Source organism: Ammospiza caudacuta, chromosome 1 (genome assembly GCF_027887145.1).
Source record: "Ammospiza caudacuta isolate bAmmCau1 chromosome 1, bAmmCau1.pri, whole genome shotgun sequence".
NCBI lineage: Eukaryota > Metazoa > Chordata > Aves > Passeriformes > Passerellidae > Ammospiza > Ammospiza caudacuta.
In genome coordinates, this window is record NC_080593.1 from 144,306,959 (window position 1) to 144,328,227 (window position 21,269).

Genomic DNA, 21,269 nt, shown 5'->3' on the forward strand with positions numbered 1-21,269 from the left:
GCTTCTTTTTGGTATCTGATGTCACAGACATTCTGGAAGCAGCCACTGGGAGGGAGATCCAGCCAGCAGAATCTTCCTCTCTATGGGCACAGGCTGTGAGAGAATACATGCACTGCTTTGCTTTATGTACCTGGTGAAATTTCAGGAAAAAAAAAAAAAAGGCCCAGAGCATCAAGAAAACACTATGGTGATTAAATAAACACACACACACAAAACCCAGGTCAAACTATGAAGCTTCAGAATTCAGTGGCCTCCAGTGCTAAGTGATAACTGAGCAGGGATTTTCACATATTGATCCAGGCACCCAAATCACATTTTTGATTCTTCATGTTTTCAAATCTAGTATCAGACACCTGAAAATTCAGGCACTCTTGCAGTAACACAGAGCACAGCTGGGTGCCTCATAGATCCTGTTCAAAGTCACCTAAGTCCATACCAGAGCTACAAATTCGATGTTATGGTAGATTCACACCTGCAGCCTTGAGCCTTGAAAGCTGCTGTGTCTGATATAAAAATTTGTCTCACTTTCTCACACCTATAAGACAGCTGTCACGGACAGCTGCCACCCACAGAAGAGCTAAATCTCCACTGATACTTCCAGCAGAAGTCTCATCTTGTTACAGCTAGATTTCCTCAGGATAGTTTCACTCAAAGAATCCTTGCCAGTCCTTTTGTGTGAGACTCAAATAGCTCCTTGTGGTCAGGACCTTGAGGACAAGTACAGCTTGTTGGTTGTATCCCTGTTTTGCCATTGTGAATGCATCCAGCAGAAGGATTTAACTGATTAATGGTTACCCCATGGGTGTAATATTTCCCACAACACACAGCCCTTGTCACCTTGATTAAGCAATGTCCCTTAGGCTGGTGTGGGTAGAACGATGATCTCACACCAGCCATGGATCTGCCATGAGACCAAACACACAAACTGAACAGTTGTACAGATTTCCCCAAAAACTCCCTGTGAGTTCTGTTCTCTCGTTTCTCCCTCTAGCAGACACTACATCTGTTCCTTTAGCAGTAGCTGGCAGAAAAGACAAGCCCTGCTGCCAGCTAATACTATATGATCTGCTGCTGAATTAATTTTCCACTTAAAAATTAAATTATGGGCCAGATCCTCATTGGATTTAATACAGCTATCATCTATTAAGCATCTGATGGTCTGGCTTTTTATAGAGATTATTCTTCCTCTTTCTTTGAAGCAAGAATACAACCAAAGAGTTAGATTTTGATCTGATGTGTGAAGGCAGTGAAAATATTGTTTTGTGTCTGATGCGTCCATCATGGGAAATTACAACTTTTTTCCGAAAGTGGGAGAAAAACATGCTATTCAAAAAAACAAAAGAAAGAAAGGTTGTAAAAGACACTATAAATCTTTTATTTCTTTTGAGTTACTATGAAATGCCCTTCATTTTGAAGGAAATGGTACAATCAATGATGTGTACTTCTTTCTCAGGAAAAGAAGATATTTGCACTAACAATTCAACATTTACTGACAAAAGACAGCTTACAGAAAATGCTCATGGTGGGAAAAAAATCATATTTGTGATTACACTTCTTATTGTGGATGATTTCACGAAGTGTTACAATGTTAGGAATTTCAAGTGTGCGCTTAAAGAAAGATTCTAATCCAGTATTAATGCAAAGGAATTTAAACCATCTAAACCACTGGTGTTCAAAATCACCCTCATTTCTTCCTATTCACAGTTAAAGAAAAAGCCTAATCTGAAAGTCTAAGCCCATGATATAATACTCCTCGCCTTATCACTGCACACTGATTTTTAAGAGCAGTCAAGCATACTCAATTAATTGTAGATTTCTTACAAATAGAAACTGTGGTGGGAAACATCATATTTCCTACCTCTACTTAGTTACTAGTCTCTGATCTCTTATACAAAATTAAAATTTTGCTTTCAAAAATACTTGTTCCTACATGGCTGTTAGCTTTATGGTTGGTGCTGTTAATTGTCAGAAAAGCACAAGTGGGAAACCACCCAACAACACACTTCACATACCCAAGGACAGACCTTTGGTAAAACTTAACCAAAGGAAAAGAGAAAAAGAAAACCACCATTACATTCAAAATATGAAACAGATTAATCACACAATATCACCTATTATAGTACTGAATGGAATAGTGAAATCAAATGAACAAAAGGAGTTTGCCTATGGTTTCATTTATACAAAACAGTTTAAAGTTTACTTCCATAGTTTAGGGTCCTTCAGTCTGAAGAATGTATTTTTCAAAGTAAGAAAATACAGATTTTGAAGCAGCTTTTGGGAATTTTCCCTGCCTACTTGGCAGCTGCCTACCACATTGGCCAGAGGAGTTCTAGAGTTGCTGTAATCAATACCTTGCATTCACACAGAATCAGGGATAACAAAATAGTCTTCAGTTTATGTCTTTGTTCACTGCCACGGAAGGTGAATGTCTAAATTGTGTTTTTAAAATTACTCAATCAACGGATAATTGTAGGTTTTACTACAACGCCTTTTCCAAGGCATTATTTGCATCAAACACACCAATACTCCAGGGAAATAAGACTGCTCATCTACATTTCCTAGCTGGAGCTGCATTTGCACATCTGGGGCTCAGCCTTGCCAGCCTACACATGTGCATATTGATATTCACAAGAGTAGAGATGCCCAAATGAGTAAATTCATATAGATTAATGCTAGCACCATCAAAGGGCTTTTAAAACAAATTGTATTAACTTTAAATGTTAAAATGCAAGGGAAAGCTTAAGCACGACAAGACAAAGATACTGGAGGAATCTGCAGCAGATCACCAGCTTAGCTTACAACTGCTGTGTAACACACCTCTCACCAAATCAGTGCAGCTCCTGCATTTCCAGAGGGAAACTGAGGCCAAAGTTTGGGCTGGGTTCCACAAGCTCTGTTTGGACAAGAGGCCCTTTGAGAAACAGCTTTCATTGCACTACTTATTCTCCCCTGTTGATTATGCAACCTCAGAAGCTCCACACCCCCATCAGAGACATCATATTGAAATTCCAGACCCTCATTAATAAAGAAATGCAAATATACACTTAATTTCAAGCACAAGAATAGGCTTACTGATTCTCAAGGGGCCTCAAGTAGGTAGGTCTACTCAAAACTTTAAACTCAATCTAGACTTAAGACCTGTGAGGAAGCACAAGCTCTGCAGAAGGAGCACACCTGCATTTCTCTATGTTAAAGCACTTTATCTATTCCCTTCCCCTCTCTTTTGTGATCCATGTAAAAGTCCTGAAGTAGACATATACACAAAAGAGTCAGTTTTCCTGGGAGACCTTTTGTTTTTTTTAAATCAAGCTCCAGAAATCCCAGCTTACTCTGCAGAGAGTAACTGAGCAAAGAACAGCAAAGACAAGAAACCAAGTAGTTGAGCTGTGCTCCTACAGCAATTTCTGTTCTCACATCCAGGTCATTACAGGTCCATGGCTTTAAAAGCAGACTGCTTAGAAATGTGTGCAGTGGTGTTTAGTAGCACCTATTAAATAACACTGCCTAACCAACAAGTAGGGGAAAAGGACCTGCCTGTTAAAGATTCAACAGTTGCATCTTTATCTGCTGGAATAAGAAATCCCTGTATGTAGGTAGCCTCTTAGACAAAATTTTAAAAAATGCCAAGCTTTCCACCCTCTTTTACTTTTTACACATAATGGAATGTCAGGGGACAATAAATTCCCAAACATAGCTTGCAGGGAAACTTTATGATTCCAAATATCAAACACCTGTATGCCAGAGGAGCACAGAGGTTTTATAACATAGCAGAATGCAGCCAAACTCTGCTGTGAAGCAAGCTCCTCCTTCACTCTCTATCCTATCAAAGCACTGCAAGCTCTGGAATTCTTTGCTAAGGCCTTGTGCCTGTGGGGGAATTTATCCCAAAAGGCATGACCGGTACAGAGAAGCACCAAGACCAGCACAAGATAAGATTTCAATTGGTCAAAGAAGCTTTGCTCTCCATTCCCAAGCAGATTTGGTCCTTTTTTAATTAAAACAAACAAAAGAAAAACACCCAAAAAAACAAAACAAAAAAGAAAAAAAGTGGGGGAAAAAAGAACAGAAAACAAAGGCAGACTATTCAGGATATCTCAGAAGGAGAGAAATGGCTAAGTGTCATAGTTCTGATGTTTCAGACACAAAGGAAAAATATTTTCACAACTAGTTTACTGTTTAGTATCCTGTAGATACATAATATTTGACATTTATAGCAGTTTCAATATTTTATGACCTAGAATATACTTTAGATCATGAATGAAAAATAAACCCATTCAGAGAACTGGAAAATAACGTGCATAACAATTTACTTTCAAATGCAAGGTTATGAAGGGTTTTTTTTAAACTTCCAAAAATATCTCTAGGAAAATATTATTTTACACAGCTATATTACACAGTGAAATAAACTTTGTTATGTACAAGGTTTCAGTATGAAAGAAACCACAGCTAGACATTTGCTCATGGTCTAGATAATCTGTTGTCTCATATCAGTCAGAAGTACAACAGAGAGACTCTCCTTCACTCTTTTTCAGACTGTCTCAGTGATCATTTCAGCTTTCAGTAGTTACTAGTAGTTGTATAAAACCTGTGTGCAGACATTCACATATTAACCCTGTCACAATCAGATATGGGTAGATATGCTTTCAAACAAGGTTAGACATCTGCTTGACAACCACAGTAACCTGAGAATAACTCAATTGCATATTGGTGAAAAAAACCACACTTTGTGTAGGCACCTGAGCTATAGCATTCTAAGGGAGCTTGGTATTAAACTCTCCCCTTGATTTGTGTTTCACAGGCCAAATCCTAGCTTCTCTATTTTAGGCAGAAAACATGAGACCACAACCCACTTGGCTCAAATTGGCAAAGTTGCTTCATACAGTCTTAACTGATCAAAAGCTTGTGTCTACCTATTCTTGAACAACAAACTCTGCTCCTGTCACAGAGGTGGAAAGGACATGGAGTACTTTGCTATTTGTGGTAGAACTGTAAACAGCTTCGGGGAAGACCATATTAATTATGCTTCAAGTTTACATCACACTGTTAGTTTCCATTACTTAAATGAACTCAAGCTTATCTTCAAGTTCACATCATCATATTGGGTTTTAAAGGGAAGGAATTTTGAATTAGAAACTGCCTCCAAATCAGTGCTTGTTCATACACCCCAGATCCCGGGACAAAGATCTGACAGTGGTGCCTGTGTGGGAGATCTGTTCAACAACTGAATAAAAGTTCAGGGATTATTCAGGGCAGGCAGCACTGCACTCCCCCTTCCTGAGGGACTTGCACAACTTTGGAGGCATGTCCTCTCCTCTAATGCTATAGCTTAGCTGCATACCATAGAAATTAGCAAAAAAAGAAACAAAATCCCTATTGAAGAGGAAACTGCTCTGGAACACCTAAGCCCTGTAATGTCTTCCAGCCTGTGCTCCCTTCCATCACAGCTTTGTTCACTGTGGTGCAGAACCTGTGGCACCCTCACAGCCAGAAGCACCCAGCCAAGAGGTCACCCTCTTGAGGGACAGCTTACTCTAGACATACTCTTACACATAAGCAACCTGCCTCTACTGCCTCTGTGTGTATTACAGACATGGTCAGGAGCTCTGCCTCTTGCTTTAGGAGAGGTCAAGGCAGCCTGCAATGAGCCCTGACACAACTCAGCATCTGCCTGTAGGAGTCCCAACACACACCAGTGTGCAGAGTACAGCTAGGGTGGCAAACTTCCTTCCCTGGGACCTGCTGGCAACAAATTCATCTTCTGTCCCCAAAGCCACATGCTGATGGTAAAGGAGAAGGTCTCCCAGCCCACCTGCGACATCCTATCAATTAAGAAGGCCCAGGCACCTCAAACCCATTTCATCAAAATCAGTGGAGATTTCTGCCTTAGACCTTCTGGGGAATTGGTTCCCAAACCCACAAAGCCTTGAACCAGGCGAGGAGCAGCTCCTTGCAATACCAACAGAAGCCACAGCTGAAGAGAAACAGTAGCAGAGAAGGGAAAACAATATCCTCATGTTCAGAGCTACACGGTCATGTCCTGGAAGTTGTTGGCTACTTCTTAATGGCATTAAAAACTATTAACTTCTGCTGATAAGTAGATGTCAAAGGCATTTAGCATCTTGTAGGGTCAGGCCTACTGGCAGATGGTTGAGGAAAAGGCTATGGGCGAATATGGCAGAGAGGAAGGGAAAGAGAGAGGAGAGGGGTAGAATTGCCCTGAGTTTTATCCTCTACAAATATTAAGTCAGGGGTTTTGTCATCAAGCACTGAAGGAGTTAAGCACTAAAGCACAGACACTTAAGCAGCTTTCCCCCTTCCTTTCACATGTGATTGGAATGAAGCTGCACCGAAGCAGCCCAAAGGGCTTATAACAGCTCAATTTCGCAGCCTTCAGTTTTAATCCCCATCACCCAGGCTAAGCAGAATGGTGGTGCTGAGGCTGCTACTCCACAGCAGTCTGAGCACCTGGATGATGATGGACTTCATCCTCCTCTTCCTCCTCCTCTGCAGCCTGCAGGTGGCTGGAGAGCTCCTGGATCACAGCAGCTCTACCAATCTGGTCATTTCTCCTCTTCTCCATGATCAGATCCTCCAGGCTCTGAAACTCCAGCGTGTGGCTGCGCTTGTCCCCCAGCCGGATCTGCAATCGGTAGGGCTGCTTGCCTATGCGCAGCTCCCCGCCGATTTTAAACTCTCGCTTGCCGTATCGGCACCAGGCAGCAAAACACTCCGAGTTTCTCCAGCTCAAGTCCCGATCCTTGCAGCCCACCTGCTCCAGGGCATTGCGCACCACCACGGCCGGGCTGAGGGGTTTGTAGCGGTACAGCTGGTTGGCAATGCGGCCGCGTCTGCCCTGGCTGGCGTCGGTGAGGAAGCTGTTCACCACCTCCAGCCGATGGAGGTGCACGACTTGAAAATCCCCCACATAAACCACCCAGTGCGGATACTGGGCTTGGCACACAAACTCCACCAGGTCACCTGGCTTACACCTATTAAGCAGGTTCTCCGGAGTGTAGGTGCTCAGATGCCCCCCACCTCCTTCATCACCCTCCTCTAGCTGCGTGTCCTCCTCTGAAAAGCTCTTCTGGTAAATACACTCATCCCGGTAATAAACTGAGCACTCCACCTCGTGCAGCTGGGGATCGTAGGGCTGCAGGGCAGGGTTCTCACCGCCCAGGTCATGCACCGAATCCTGCTGCTGCTCCAGCTCATCATCGTCATTCGAAAAGATGTAGGAGACCCCGATCCTTGGCCCTTCATCTCTGTCCATACCTGTCGGGTCGGCTGTGGGAACTTCCTTGTAGTTGAGATGGGTCAGCTTCTCCACCTGGTTCCCCATGCCCGCTGCAACGACAGACACACGGCGGGGCCATGAGGGGCGAGCGCTCCCGGAGCAGCAGCGCGGGCACAGCGCGGCTCCCCCTCCGCAGGCGTCCCGGCTCTCCCCGCCCAGCGCAGGCTCCAGCAGCGCCCCGGGGCTGCGGGAGCCCGTCGGGGACGGGGGGAAGGGGACCCGAGACTTCCCTACCTGTACGGAGGAAGGCGCGGCGGCACCACCACCTGTTAGGCGGCGGCGAGGAGAAGCAGAGAGGCGCAGGAGCCGCCGGGGAGCGGGGCAGGCACCGAGCCACCTGTTAGAGAGGGGCTGCGAGCGCCTGGGGAGGTGGGGAGCTCCGAGCTGGGCACGGCAGAGAGCGCACCCCCCCGCCGGCCAGGTGAGCCGCGCCGGGCCGCCGGCCAGGTGCGCCTTCCCCGCCCTCCCCCGGCACCGGGCGGCCGCGAACTTACCCCGCGGGGCCGGCGGCGGCGCCGGGAGCGGCTCAGGGCGAGCGGGCGGCGGGGCGGCGGCGCGCCCGGATCATGGCCCCGGCCCGGCGCGGCTGCTGCTCCCCGCGCAGCGGCAGCGCCCGAGCGCCGCGCCGCCGGCTCCGCGGCTGGGCATGAGCGCCGGAGAGGCACGGCCGAGGGGAGGGAGGGAGGCTGGATCCGCCACGGACGCCCCGGCAAGCGCTCAGCCCCCAGCATTTAAAGAGGCAGCTCTTTTTTTTTTCTTTTCTTTTTTTTTTTTTTTTTCCTTCCTTCCTTCCCACCCCCCCCCCCCCCCCCCACCCGCCCGGCTTCCTCCCCCTCACCTCGCTCCGCACCTTTTCCCTCTCTCCGCTCCTACATGCCCGGCGCTCTGCTCCCCGCCGGCGCTGGCGGCAGGCGGAGGTCGGGCGGGCGCGGGCTGTGGGCGCCGCCGCTGCGCAGCTCTGCGCGGGCAGCGCGCTCAGCCCCAACTCGCCCGGGCGCGGCGCCTTTAAGGGAGCGGTGCCACGGCAGCCCAGCCCGCCGGTGTGTGCGGGGGGAGGCTCCGCAGCCGGAGTTTGCCCGGGACGGCGCCGAGAGGCGAAGCGGAGCCGCGGTGGCCGCGCAGAGGCGCGGAGCTGCCTCGGGGGCAGCGCCAGGAGCGGCCGCCCTGGGGCCGCGCACGGTGACGGGGAAGTTGTTAAGTGAGCACAATCAAAGCGCCCCGTTCTCCTGGGCTGGCTTAACGCCTTCGATTCCTCCATGCGCGGAGTGTGTAATTAGGTTTATTAATTTATTTTCTTTCCGACTCCGAGAGCTCAGTCTCTTTTTCAATATAGAAAATTATGATTTTTTTCTCCCCTGGAAAGGAATTATGTGATCTGGTGGGAATATTTTGCTTTCTGTGTTTTGGAGAACACAAAACAATATTTTGCTTTTTCATTAATGCCTAGTTAGTGGGCTAGGTGTGTTTATTTTTCATACTGTTTTAACAGACACTGGTAAATTCACGCTGTTAAAACAGACTACAGAGAAAATTTATGGGATGTAGGAGTAATGTCTTTAATTTTGTCTCATTTATTCCCTTACAAGTCTGTTGTCTTGTAAGGGAATAAATGTAAGCCCAGCTGCAACTGCTGTTCTGAGTATCCACTAAATAGCGGCAAATGAAGGAACAATTGTTGTGTTACCAGGGCCCTGGGCACTGCCCACAGGCTCAAAGGATACGATTTCCATCAGTTTCTACATCTCTGTGGTTTCAGACCTGCCCTTTGGCGTGAGAAGAATTGCTCCATCTGGGACTGGGGAGATGAGCACTGCTTGGGATGGTGAGGCATTACAAGCAATTTTAGCAGTGACAGACAGCCAGATCAGGACCTTTATATTTTGGATTCAGCTGGTGACTATGTCCATGGGAGCATTTTTGAAATGAACCTCCCAAACATCCAGCCCTGACACACATGCACTTTGGTTTGCATCTCAGTGTGTTTTCAAACTGTGCACGTTTCTTTCACATCCCACCAAACTAGATGTACCCCGTGTGGCAGGGTTGGATCAAGGCTAGTTGAGCAAATGTCCAAAATGTATTGAATGTAGATGTGATTTCTGGGCACTGCATGTTTCCCCCTGCAGTTCCTCTCTATAACTTCTGTTGGACAAAAGAGGGCCTTGTTTCATAGTCAGGGTATTGTGAAATTGCTTTGCTAATTAAAGATGGCCATGTGTGAGAGTATCCTAAAACGAGGAGCTAAACTGAACATAGAAGTGATTTCTATTTCCATTGGAAGCTTTATCTCAGCACTGTATCTTCCTATCTCTGGACCACTTATACTTCGTTAAAATGTTTGGCAGCCCTGTGTTCAGGGCCAAGTTTCTTTCTGATTCTTCTGCAGTGTGTGGAAAGATGTGTCTGTGCATGAGTGGAAACTCAGTGTGGCCCAGGCAGTCACTTGTGTGTTCATGCACATCCACAAAGATGTGCAGCTCTCTATCATGTTTTCTCTTTTTCTTGTCTGCTTCATTTCATCTCAGTGCTTAATTTTCTGCACCTTGTCTGCTGCTTTGATCTCTTTGAGCTTCCTTGCCATGACTGCTCCATGGAATCCATACTGTCTGTTCAATCTGCTGCTTTCTAGGCTAAGAAGCCTTTGGTAAGTATTTTTGTATTGTAAACCACATCCATAATGGCTTACTGCACACGTAGGTAAGGAATTGGGTGGAAAATCCACAAAGAATCTACAGTGGCTATATATCACTGACTAGTGCCTAAAATTATGGTGGCTAAAACTTCTTCATGCTTCATCTCTAAACCTAAAAGCACCTGTGCGTGCACATACACTGAAGTCAATAGGAAGCCCACACTGTGAGTGTGATTCCTCTCTGGGGTCACTCCCAGGTTCCAGTCGTTTTCTTGTTCAGATTGCAGAAGTATTTCTTCTTTGTAAATTCCCTTTTGGAGAGAAAGCTCCACCCCTGACAAAACACAGCTTTGCTTCTGGAGAGGACTCATTCCAGCAGCTCCCTTATCTGAGTCCCTTCAAAGACTGCAAGGAAGCAGGGTTCAATCTGTGTGAGATCTGCCTCAGCTCTACAAGAGCCCTCCAACATTTTCACAGCTGAATTTCACATCCATATGCTCTCAATCCATTGTTGAATTCAGCAACACATCTACAGGTTCCTGACATAAAAATACTGTTCTGGTGGGTCTTCATATGGCTTGTATGGTATTTGGTATGCCTGAAACTTTGATAGCCCCTTTTAAGGCAAAAATACCTGCCCTGCTGAAGGGCTCTGTGGGAAGCCAAAGCTGCTTGGCCATATAGTCCATTGATGAATACAGAGGGGACTGCACCTCTTGGCTTGGAGACTGTGGGACATCTATGTAGCTGCTATCATCCAGGGGCCTTTGTAGTGCTGGTTGTGGTTGCCTTAAACTTAAAGCTAATTTTGAGAATTAGATGTAACAGTTATTTTTTTGTCCCAACAGTTATTTTGTTGCTCCAACTGTGACCTTACAAATATTTTACATCCAGAGATCGAAAAGGTGATATTGATTTGAAATCACAGTTCATCCTTACTTGGATATGATGTGCTGTGGGCACGCTGTTATTGTTATTAAAAGATATCCTGGATGAGAAAAAGAAGTCTTGCTATGTGTTTTTTTTTTTTTTCTTAGCAGTGTTTCTGAGTAAGACAAGGTTTAGTGTCATATTCTGTAAGCACATTCTGTTTCACAGGTATTCAGCCAGCTGATGGCTATGACACCCTTGAATTATTTAATAGCTTCCATTTCTTTTTTGCAGTAGAGTTTTATGAGAACTGAGATAAACGATGCTCCATTTGGCATGTAAGCACTCTACATCATAGATCTAGTGAACCAGAGTGCTTAAACACCATGGTGGAATTAGGGGCACTGGAAAAATAAACCACTTCCTAGTGCAGTCCATGGAAGTTCTCTCATGGAGTTCTGTAGAAATCAGTTATGTCCTTAACTGAGGTAAGTGTATGACCTGAGAGTCACTTGATGGATGGTGTCCTTCCATACCAGCCATGGCTAAGTCCTCCAAGGATATTTGGATTCAGAATAGTGACATTTCTTTTGTGACCTCTTTGTCCTCCAGTTGAAGCTGCATCCCCATGTCAGGCACCAAGGTCCTGTAAATCCAGGAATGCCACCTAAAATGAGATTCATCCAACCTGGCATGCCAGCACTAGATGGTAGGGAATGGGACAGAGAGTTAGTTGGAATGGTGCTTCCTTTCACTTTTGTCACCCTAATACTCTCCCAAGGTTAAGTGCTTTAATGAGGTTGAATTTTCTCACATACAAGAGGAAATGGTGCCACGTCAGTTAATAAAAAGCATTAATATTTAAGATTGCTTCCTTGGGGTATGAAAGACCAAGGCTGAAGTCTCTTATCTCACTGAAGGAATTTGAACTGATATCTCCCGGGAGGGTACTGGAAGCCACCAGACTGTAAGCTCTTTTTGAGCAAGTCTTGCTTTCTCCGTCCCACTGAAGCTGTTCAGCGTTGCATGGGCTCATTAAATACCCATTCAATCTGTCTGAAAGAAAAGAAAAGAATGACAACATCTCTTAGATCAGATGCAAGAGAGTGCTCTGAGGTCTTCTCTAATGAATATTCAGATGTCTCACAATCATGCAGTATCTTCATCAGAAGCCATTCAGACAGACCCACCAGAAAGATCTGAAAGTTTTGGTTTTAGGATGTGATTATGAGAGAGTTTTTATCATGTCTGTGCTGGAAGAGATTGGACCTCTGGGTCTCACATGTCCAGCATGAGTGGTGTAACTCAGTGCTATTAGGTATCAGCTTCTCTTTGTTTCTGTTGTGTTAGAGCCCTCTCACACTGCTGTCTCTGCTGGGCCAGGCCTCATGAAGGCAGAAGTGAGAGTTTGTGACATGAGTTTGGGGATCTGTGGGAAACACGCTGGCACTACTCAATGGTTCTGCTTGTGTCTCCAGGGGAAATACCAGGAACCAGAAAATTTATGTACCTCATAATGCTGAGAAATATTGTAGAATGTTGGTATTTCTGAACCTTGAGTTTCATATTTGACTTGAGACAGATAATCAGCCTCTGGTGTCAGGAAGGTTTTATCTGCATTTAGCCTATGAATTTTTGATTACATTGTAGAGAGTTTGACATCTGTGTGCTTCTACACATATGATCTTTGCTATTCCTTGTATTGTAGCATGGCTCACCATATATTCAAGAAATGAAAGATAGGCAAACTGCAGATAGAGGAGAGACCCACATCAGAGAGAAAATTCTGTTTTTTTCTAAAACTCTTACTGGAAGCTTATGGCTCTGTTATCTACTTCCAACACTCTAATTTGTGACTAAATGTGTTCTGTGGCAAAATAAATTGCTGTAATTGCCAAAGCTACAGAGTTTTTAACTGAGACATCCAAGCTGTATCTCAGAAGCTCTTCCACTGTGAGTTTTTAATTGTTGCATTTCAGCAAATGAAAATGAAGTAATTCACATGTCAGTAGGGGCCTGGATTCATAGGAATTGCTATCAAACCAACTTGAGCAGCAGGAAAAGATTAATTAAAATGTAGTCCCTTTTTGGGGGGTTTTTAAAACCAGAAAATAGCAACTATATTTCAAACATAACTTAACAAGGAAGGAGGTACAGCACACACATCCTTCCAGCGTGAGAACTGCTCATCCCTTGCAACTCTCATCTGTCTCATGCTGAGCTTCTGCCCTGGAAGCTCCTCCTGTGATGTGTCTTTTAGCATGTCACAGGACTGCTGGCTGCCTTGGTAGCACAGAGTGTCCCTGCAGCTGGGAAGGCGTGGGGCTTCTGATGGAAGAAACTTCTGATGATTGCTCCTGGTGAGCAGTACCTGAGCAGAAGCCATTAGTAAAGGGAAAGAGTCTTTTCTTTGGCTGTTGCCATACTGCTGATAAAACATTACTGTGAGGTAAACACATCGCTCTTTCCAGCAAATTTGTGATGTGACTGCAGGTAACTCAGAGAAACTGTTTGCTCTATCCCTCAAAGTGTTTGGGCCAGACCAGATGGGGACTTAAAGCAGCCTGATCTAGTGGAATTGTCCCCCCGCCCATGGCATGGGGTTGTAGCTTTAAGGTCTATTCCAACCCAAAGTACTCTATGATTCTATGGCTGTGTGTTTTTGCCCCCATTTAAATGGGGTGGAGCAAAGGAAACATGAGCCAAGTCTCCTGTGGGTGGTGGTGAGATCAGGCCGTGTGACCATACACAAGGTGCTGAAACAGCTGGGAATGTGTGGGGTCTGCTCTCTTCAGCCCAGCTCTGGATGCTTGCTAACTTGACCCAGAAATGCTGGCCATGGCTGCTTGCCACAGCTGCAGATCCCTGGCAAAGTATGGGAACAATGGCTGAGCAGATGATCCACCTTGTCATTCACCCATTAGACTGAGAACAGGTTAATATTTTTTTCTTGCATAGCCAATGGAAAGCAACAGATATGCAAAGCCTCAAACCATCTGTGAAGGTGATGTTTAGGGCTTTCTGCTGGACTTGTTCCAAACCCAGCAGAGCAGGACGTGGCCCCTGGCTGGTGTCACTTGCTGAGGCTGCAGTGCTGCAGCTGTGGGGTTGTGCAGCCACCTGCACCACGGAAGGCCTTGGGCTAGCCTGGCTCATGGGGTGTGTGTGTGGAGGATGGGAAAGGGCTGGTGCACAGCTTCCCCTCCTTGTAGGCCTCTCAGAGCCTCCTGTCACATTGCTTATCTCCCTCAGCCCTCACCACAGATGAATGCACAGAATGAACCCACATCAGCCCCAGGTGTGTTAGGGGTATGCCCGTGGAAGGAGGATTTGCTGAGCAAAACAAGGAGGGAACTGAAGGATTTGCTCTGGGGCATTAGAGGCAGAGCTGGGGGAATCTCATGGGCCTCAGTTTGCGTCAGTCTGAGGCAGTTTTGCACACACCCCCATCAGAGTGAGGCACAGCAAAGCTGGATGTGAGAGCAAGGCACCCCTGAGAGCACCAAGTGTGCTTTAGCAATGAATTTGAACTTCTAATGATATGAAATGGAAAGATCAATGCTTTCAGGGCTCTGGTCTCCATTTGTGAATAGCAGCAACTCCTACTTGTTGCACTGAAATGCTGCAGTGATTTATTAAACCATTAAGGCCCAAGGTGCTCAGAGTGCCTGCTAACAAGGCCCGTGGAGGCAGAGAGGCAGATTGCTAGGTAGGTGACATGTTTTTCCAAGGAGCAGGAGTATCCAAATTTGAATCAGCCTGCTGATGTCCACAGTGCTGGGTCTGACTTGGGTCTCTCGGTCCCTGACTCCTTACCTGGGCCTGCCTCTGGAAATGACTGCAGGAAATTCCCTGCAGCACATGCACCAAACACCTTCCAGCGAGGAGGATTTCAGTCAGCTGCAAGCATCCCTCTCCTGTCCCTCACTAATGATGCTGCTGAGTTGTTGGAGGCTGCAGGGGACCAGCCAAGCCCAGGCAGGCTGGAGTGACTCCTGTGGGTTCATTCATTACTGCCTGCTACCAAGAACCATTTTCTACCTCAGTTAAATGCACATGCTGAGACAACCTCCTTGGCTTCTAGACAAATAGCAGGTACAGAGAGAATTGTTAACTGTGTTAAGCAATTGCTGCCCCTTGGTGGAAGGTGCATAAGTGTGAGGAAATGCTGCTGTGCTTCTTCTTAAGAAAGCATCAGTATTATCCTTATCTTCCACTAAGCCCTGTCTGATAGTGCCTGTGGGAGGAAAGCAAGGAGCAGATGGTTATTCCTTCAGTCCTGTGAACTAGTTAGATGAAAACCATATTCCTAGTAGAATCTACTGTCAAAGAAGCTTCTGGCCTGCTGGATGACAGTGCTGGGTTGGATTTATAAAGTGGTCTCTGGATAATAATGTGTGTGTTAGTAATAATGACTTTCATCCTTGTTAGGACTGACAGCCTAATGTGTTTGTCTTTCCAGAGACAGATGTTCTCCTGCCTGGTTATGTGGGTTGCTTCCAACTGGGGAAAGAGGACAGCATGAGCAATGTGCTGTTCATTGTTATTTCATTCTTTTTTTTATTCCTTTCCCTCCTTTCCTCCCTCTTTCCTTCCCTGGGCTGTCTTTTGGGCAGAGCCTGACAGATCACATCAGCTGCTGCAGGGAAGCCCCTTGGCCATCTGAGTTCATCCTGCTCTGCCATCTATCAGAGCACAGGAGGAGGCTCAGGCAGGGCTCTGAAATTGTCTCAGCTCAGCAGCACTCCAAGCAGTTTGATGATGCTTTCCATCCTCACATGTGATACCAGCTGAAGACTGGGCTTGATGCTCATGCTTACAGGCAGTGCTTCATCTCAGACAGCCTCTGTATAACTTAAAATTGTCAGCTTGACACCAAATCCCTTTTCTTGGCTTTTTCTGCATAACATGGTGTTCTCTTGCTCTGATTCAAGTGTTATGTGGTTCCACATGAAGGAGATAACAGCATGAGCAAAGCTGTGGGTAAAGATAAATCATCTGTAGGAGAAGATAGAAATGCTGTTTTTTGGAAGGCAACAAGGCCACCATGCCAAGGGACCAAAACACTTACTGTAGCAAATGTCTGCAGCGATCAGCTTAAATCTCTACTGCCTTAAATTCAAAGTGATTTCAATGCAAAGCCATTTTTCAGTGTACTTTTTTGTCAGAATGAGCTGTATTAAAAACATTTCTCTATGGAAGACTCAGATTCTCATTTTTCACCTGACAAGTCCCTTATTTGTTGCTATAAAGTAAATCCAGCCCATGGTTAACTTGACGGAAAAACTCCAAATTACTTCAAGGGAAGAAAAATTAAGTTGTGTGCGTTGTGCTCTTTCAGGGATACACTGATTCAGTGATCTAATTCTACTGGGTGTCCTCTCTTTTCAACAGTTACAATCTACTGATCCTAAGAGTAATCAGAAAGAAGACAGTGTTATTTTGCTGCTGTAGAGTAGATCAGGGAAAACAATTCCTACAGTCTGTGCCATTTCCTTGTTCAAAGTAACAAGAAAATACACATCAAGGTGATGACTTTGGGATAGATTAATGAACTGGATCTTGGTAACAAGAAAAAAAAATGACAAGTTAGTCTGATTTTGGGTCCTCTAAAGAAGTGCCTCCATGACTGTGCCACACAGAATAATTTTGTGTCTTGATGAAACTCATCAAGACTCACCAGTCTAGTGAATATGGGGGGTTGTATTGGTTTAGTTTGTCAGGGGTTTTTTGGGTTTGGTTTAGTTTGGGGGGTTTTGTTTGGTTTTTATTTGGGTGGGGTTTTTTTTGTTTTTTTTTTTTTTTTTTTTTTTTTTTGGTTTTTTTTTTTTTTTTTTTCATTTCAATCTTCATTTCGCTCTTCTTTCCTTGAGAAACTCTGAACAATTTGTGGCCTGAGTCACAGTCTCTGTTGCACTTTCTTTTATAAATGCAGAGGGGAAACATTTCCAGTTCTAGGTTTCCAGTACAGACTAATTAAAGCCATATTATAGCCAGATTTAAAGCATGTCCTTCCACAGCAGACTGTGTCCTGGATCCATCCCAGAACAACCTGATCTAAGCAGACCTTCTTTGCAAAGGGTTGAATTAGATGACCTCTGCAGGTCCCTTTCAGGACAAATTATGATTCCATGATTCTCACAGGTCACAATAAATCTGCTTATTAATAATTCCTGCTGGATCCAGTGATTATAATTTACAGCTTCTTTCAATTCCATCCTGGAGTCTGATTCAGTAAGAACTCAGATAAAATCTTCTGCTCAGTTTGAAACTCCGTGAAGAGAAAAGAAATCCTTGAGGCTCTCCTTGTCTAAATACATAAGTTCTGAATTTCCCGAACTTCAAAGGCAGAAGCACTTTTCTGCTTGGAAATGTCTTTTTCTGTGGATGCCTGAGAATAAAACTTTCCTTATCCTTGCAGATACACTGGGTCACCTGGCCAAATGACCCCAAACATCTTCCCTGATTTTGCCCCAGCTGTTTGGTTGTTGTAGAGCTGTGCGTGCACCCTATCCTGGGTGAACAGCACCCTCCCAGCTACCTTGGGTGGTGCCCAGGGGACCTTGTCACTGCCCTAGGATGGGGCTGAAGGCTGCAGCACTCAGGGGTTCTTATGGTCAAGGCTTTCATGAATTCCCTTCCCCATCAGAAATTTTGGCATAATGGCACGGATGGGTTTAAATCCAAAATCCAAGCTCAACACAGTGCTGAGGTGACTGCAGTGCCAGGTCTTGGGAAAGATGGGCATTACAGATCCCAAATAAATGCATGCTTTAAAGCACGAGGTTGCTCCCATTCTTGACAGATCTAAGCAGGCTTGTGAGAAGGTGCTGCTCCTTAGGCAAGGCCGTGGGAGCTTGGCTCTCAGGGGCTGTGGTCTCCTTGGTACTGCTGTGCTCAGTGCTTGTGATGGACAGCTGGGTGGCATCTGGGGTGAAGCCACTGGAGCTGTGCATGTCTGGGCTCCTCTGGCTGGAAGCTGGCCTCATTCACTCCACAAAAGAGGCTTTGAAAAGTTGATTGCTTAGGTTTTAACTTTTCCAAAAAGGTTTCTCTGTTAAAAGCTTCTGGTTAGAAATACCAAACCCTGTCGTTGCTAAGATTAAGGTATTTGTTTCTTAGAAATGGCTTATAAGCAGAGACCAGCACATGGATTATTTCTCCTTCTTTAGCCAAGTGGAGCGAAGGTGCTTCAAGTAAATTGGGTTCTAGGAGGATCAGTTTTGCATGTGATTTTGATAATGGTTTTGGGGAAGGAAGGGTCAGATCTAATTTTTCATGTTTGTAATTAATATGGAAAAAAAAAGAAAAGAAAAGAAAAGCAGTACTTACCACTAACATATTGGGGGATTAGGCTGTTTTAAAAGAAGATAGCAAAACCAGCTACTGTGTTTCAGTGAAAATTTAGAATGGGTTTTATTTTTGAAGACTAATGAAAAAATGGAATATCGTCAGATTTATGGGTTTTGCTTTTCTGGAACAGGTTTTTTTCCCCTCACTTTTTTTCTGTGGTTCACCACTGCCTCCCTCCCCAAGGCTAATGTCATAAGCAAAATAAAATCTGACTAATTAACAAGACCTCAGGAAGATTGTAAATACCTGTCAGGAAACCAGAATGTTTTTTGCTGTTGCTAAAAATGACCTTAACTGCGACCTGGAAAAATTGTGCTTGTAGTTTGTGAATGAAGTCAGTAACCATGCTGTGGTACTGCTGGCCTTATTATGAAATGCACATCACAGATTGTGTCTAATTGCACACGGTGGTTTTATGGTATCTGTAGCTACTGATCCAAGACTCAGATGTCAGATATCAGCACTCTTGCTATAGTTAAATGCTGCTGCCATGTAATAGGTTCTGTTTACCTCTCTTCCAGCTTCCAAATTGCTGTGTCTTGGGTCAGTGGCCTAAGTTCAATTCCTGACTGAAGTTATTAGCTCTCCTCTTTAAAAACCAGGATGAATTAATGTTGCATTATGCCCCATTCATGGAAGTGTGGCCCCAGCTTTTATCATTGTCACTGGGCTTGCTTGTGCTAGGTTTCAGCAGAAGGTTGGTGGAATTCCTTCAGGAGGGTGTATCCATCCCTTTGCTTACATGAAGAGGGAAGCTTTCTGCTGTTCACAGATATTGCAGCATTGCTTTATCCCTTTGGAGGCCTGGAAAAAGATAGATCTCCAATGTGGAGAACAGATATTTCCTCATTTCCCCCAGCCTCAAATGCACATCAGCTTGAGATGTACTTACAAACAAAATGTACAATAAAAAAAAATGGATATTCATGTTTCTAAAGCTCAAGGGTGCAATGCTGATGCCTCAGAGAGCACTGAGGCACTACCACCACTACCTTTCCATCCTTAGTCCTCTTGGTCAGTCCTCCCTGTGCCTAGCAGATTCCAGACACCAAGATCTGCTTCTGTATTGCCAAAGGGCCCTCGTGGCACCCATGCCTGGATGGAGCCTCCTGCAGTGCCCTGTCTTTCATCCTCCCCTTCAATTTCACACCAACAGCAGTGGTGTCCTTCCACAGTGCCACCAGAACAGGATGCTGCTGAGAGGGATTGTGTGGGTCCTGTTCTGTACCTGTTTTTCAGACAATCAGCACTGCACAGAGCCACTTTCAGTCTTTGGCACATATGGTGTCAGCTGCCAGGAAAAGGACTAAAGTGCTGGGCTCCTTGCTGCACTTCATTTTCATGCAGCCCTGTACTGCTTCCTGTTTTCAGTTTCATAACAGTTTTTGCAGAGTGCTTTGTTCTTCCCCTATGCACTTGGAATTGGCAGTAAAATGTGGATTGTTCTCAATGTTTAGCATCAAGTCCTGCATGTGGGAAGTGATTTATCAACAAGATTACAGGCTGGAGTACTGTGAAAATTGGACTCCAAGGTGCCATAATTCTTTGGAAAATGCCAGCCACGGTAGGTTTTACCTCCCAGAGGCTGTCCATTATTGATAGCCTTATTCTAATATTATGTTTATGTTGTAAGCAGTGACCAGCTTCTCAGCTTTATACTTATACAGGAGCAGCTAATTCAAGTTTTTATCTTCATACTCATCTCTGTTCTTTCATGTCAGTCCCCTCTTCCTCTGCCCTCACAGTCTTCTTTTCTTTTTTTCTTTCATTTTATGCAAGAAAGCGGATATCTCTTCCAAAACAAAAACAAAACAAAAAAAAAACCCAAAAACTTTCCATGCAAAGTAGTGCCATAAGAAGTCATAATCATTAAGATATACTTCTGGAAACATGGAAATGCCTAAAACATTCTGATGTGACAGATGAGATAGACAGGGCCAGTTGTACAGTACTATGGAATCTTCATGCCATTGATAGATGATGCTGCTGCTCAATGGCAGAGAAAAAAGAATGTTGTAGTTCTCCTGGGACATTTTTTAATTACTGGACCTATGGCAAGGGAAAGAAATAATTAGCACAAATGCCCGCTTTAAGATATCCAGCCATTGTTTTTTTTTTTCATGGGAGGACTACAGGCTGTATTACAAAATGTGCTCAGTGGGGTGATGTGGCTGTTCTTGAGCTGACAGCAAGGAATGAAGTGGTATTTCAGTCTGTCTCTCTGCCAGCATTGCCTTCTCTTATCTTAGCTCCACACCAGAGCTTGCTGGCCCATAAACATTGGTGATGCTCTTAGCTGCCAGACAGCCAAACCACTGAACCTGGGGACCCTGAACTCCTCTGGGCAACATCAAAGGTCTCAGAGACAAAGTTAGTGGGAGGAACAAAGAAACAGGGAAATTTGACACGTGTCTCACATGACCCCATGAAACTTTGAGAAGTGCCAGACTAAATTGCTCTTTACATTTTTTTGCTTTATATCCTCTTTTATCTGCCTGTCAGGACATTGTCTCTTTCCCTGAGAAACTAAAGAACAGCAGGCACTGAAAAAAAAATCAAAGTGGTTGAACTGCTTGGAGGCTGCAGTCAGTAGTCCCACTAAAGCTGGAGGTATGGAGACTTCTAAGACAGGCTGTTATCTGGAAGCTGCAATAAAATACCTGAGAAGTGATCCAGTGTAAAGTTTACCCATAACTGTGCCAGCCTGTTTTAGACTGGAATTCTTTGATATTGAGATAGGTTTCACAGACTATCCATAAATATTTTGGAACCAGCAAGTTTAGGAGGTAACTGTGATACAAATAAAAGAAATTTTGAGGGTCATGAAGCAAGCAAAATTAGCAGAATTCCTACTGATTTCACCAGGAACAAGTCTGGGCCTTGAGTTATTTGGCTGATAAATTTTCAGCCAGACTGAAAGAAAAGGAGTCTAGGATTTTTTTGATTCTAAGATTTTATTAATGTCCAACCAGGATGCTGTTTATTCTTCAAAACAAATTCCAGCACTCAGAACACATCAATTGTTTGTATTCTGAGCTCTGTGTTGCACTTATTCATGGACAGGGAAATTACAATAAGAATAGTCATTGTCAGAATACTAATGTGATGTAAACTAGTGTA

The 21,269-nt window shown here is 44.7% G+C and overlaps 1 protein-coding gene across 2 annotated transcripts; it reads right to left on the reverse strand.

Annotated features, from left to right (window-relative positions):
* Window positions 1–1,351: 1,351 nt before the first annotated feature.
* Window positions 1,352–8,366, reverse strand: LRATD2 (LRAT domain containing 2). Of its 2 annotated transcripts, none has more exons than XM_058810323.1 (2): window positions 8,145–8,366; window positions 1,352–7,344 (listed from the first exon to the last, which is right to left on the reverse strand). In XM_058810323.1, the coding sequence occupies exon 2, from the start codon at window positions 7,337–7,339 to the stop codon at window positions 6,443–6,445; it is 897 nt and encodes a 298-aa protein (XP_058666306.1). In that variant the 5' UTR covers window positions 7,340–7,344; window positions 8,145–8,366; the 3' UTR covers window positions 1,352–6,442. The 2 variants fall into 2 exon arrangements, with proteins under 2 accessions (XP_058666306.1, XP_058666315.1); XM_058810332.1 differs by lacking the exon at window positions 8,145–8,366 and adding an exon at window positions 7,529–7,698.
* Window positions 8,367–21,269: the final 12,903 nt, after the last annotated feature.

Excerpts from the sequence above, each read along its gene's own strand:
- LRATD2 (XM_058810323.1), bottom strand. The coding sequence starts at position 7,339 with ATGGGGAACCAGGTGGAGAAGCTGACCCATCTCAACTACAAGGAAGTT.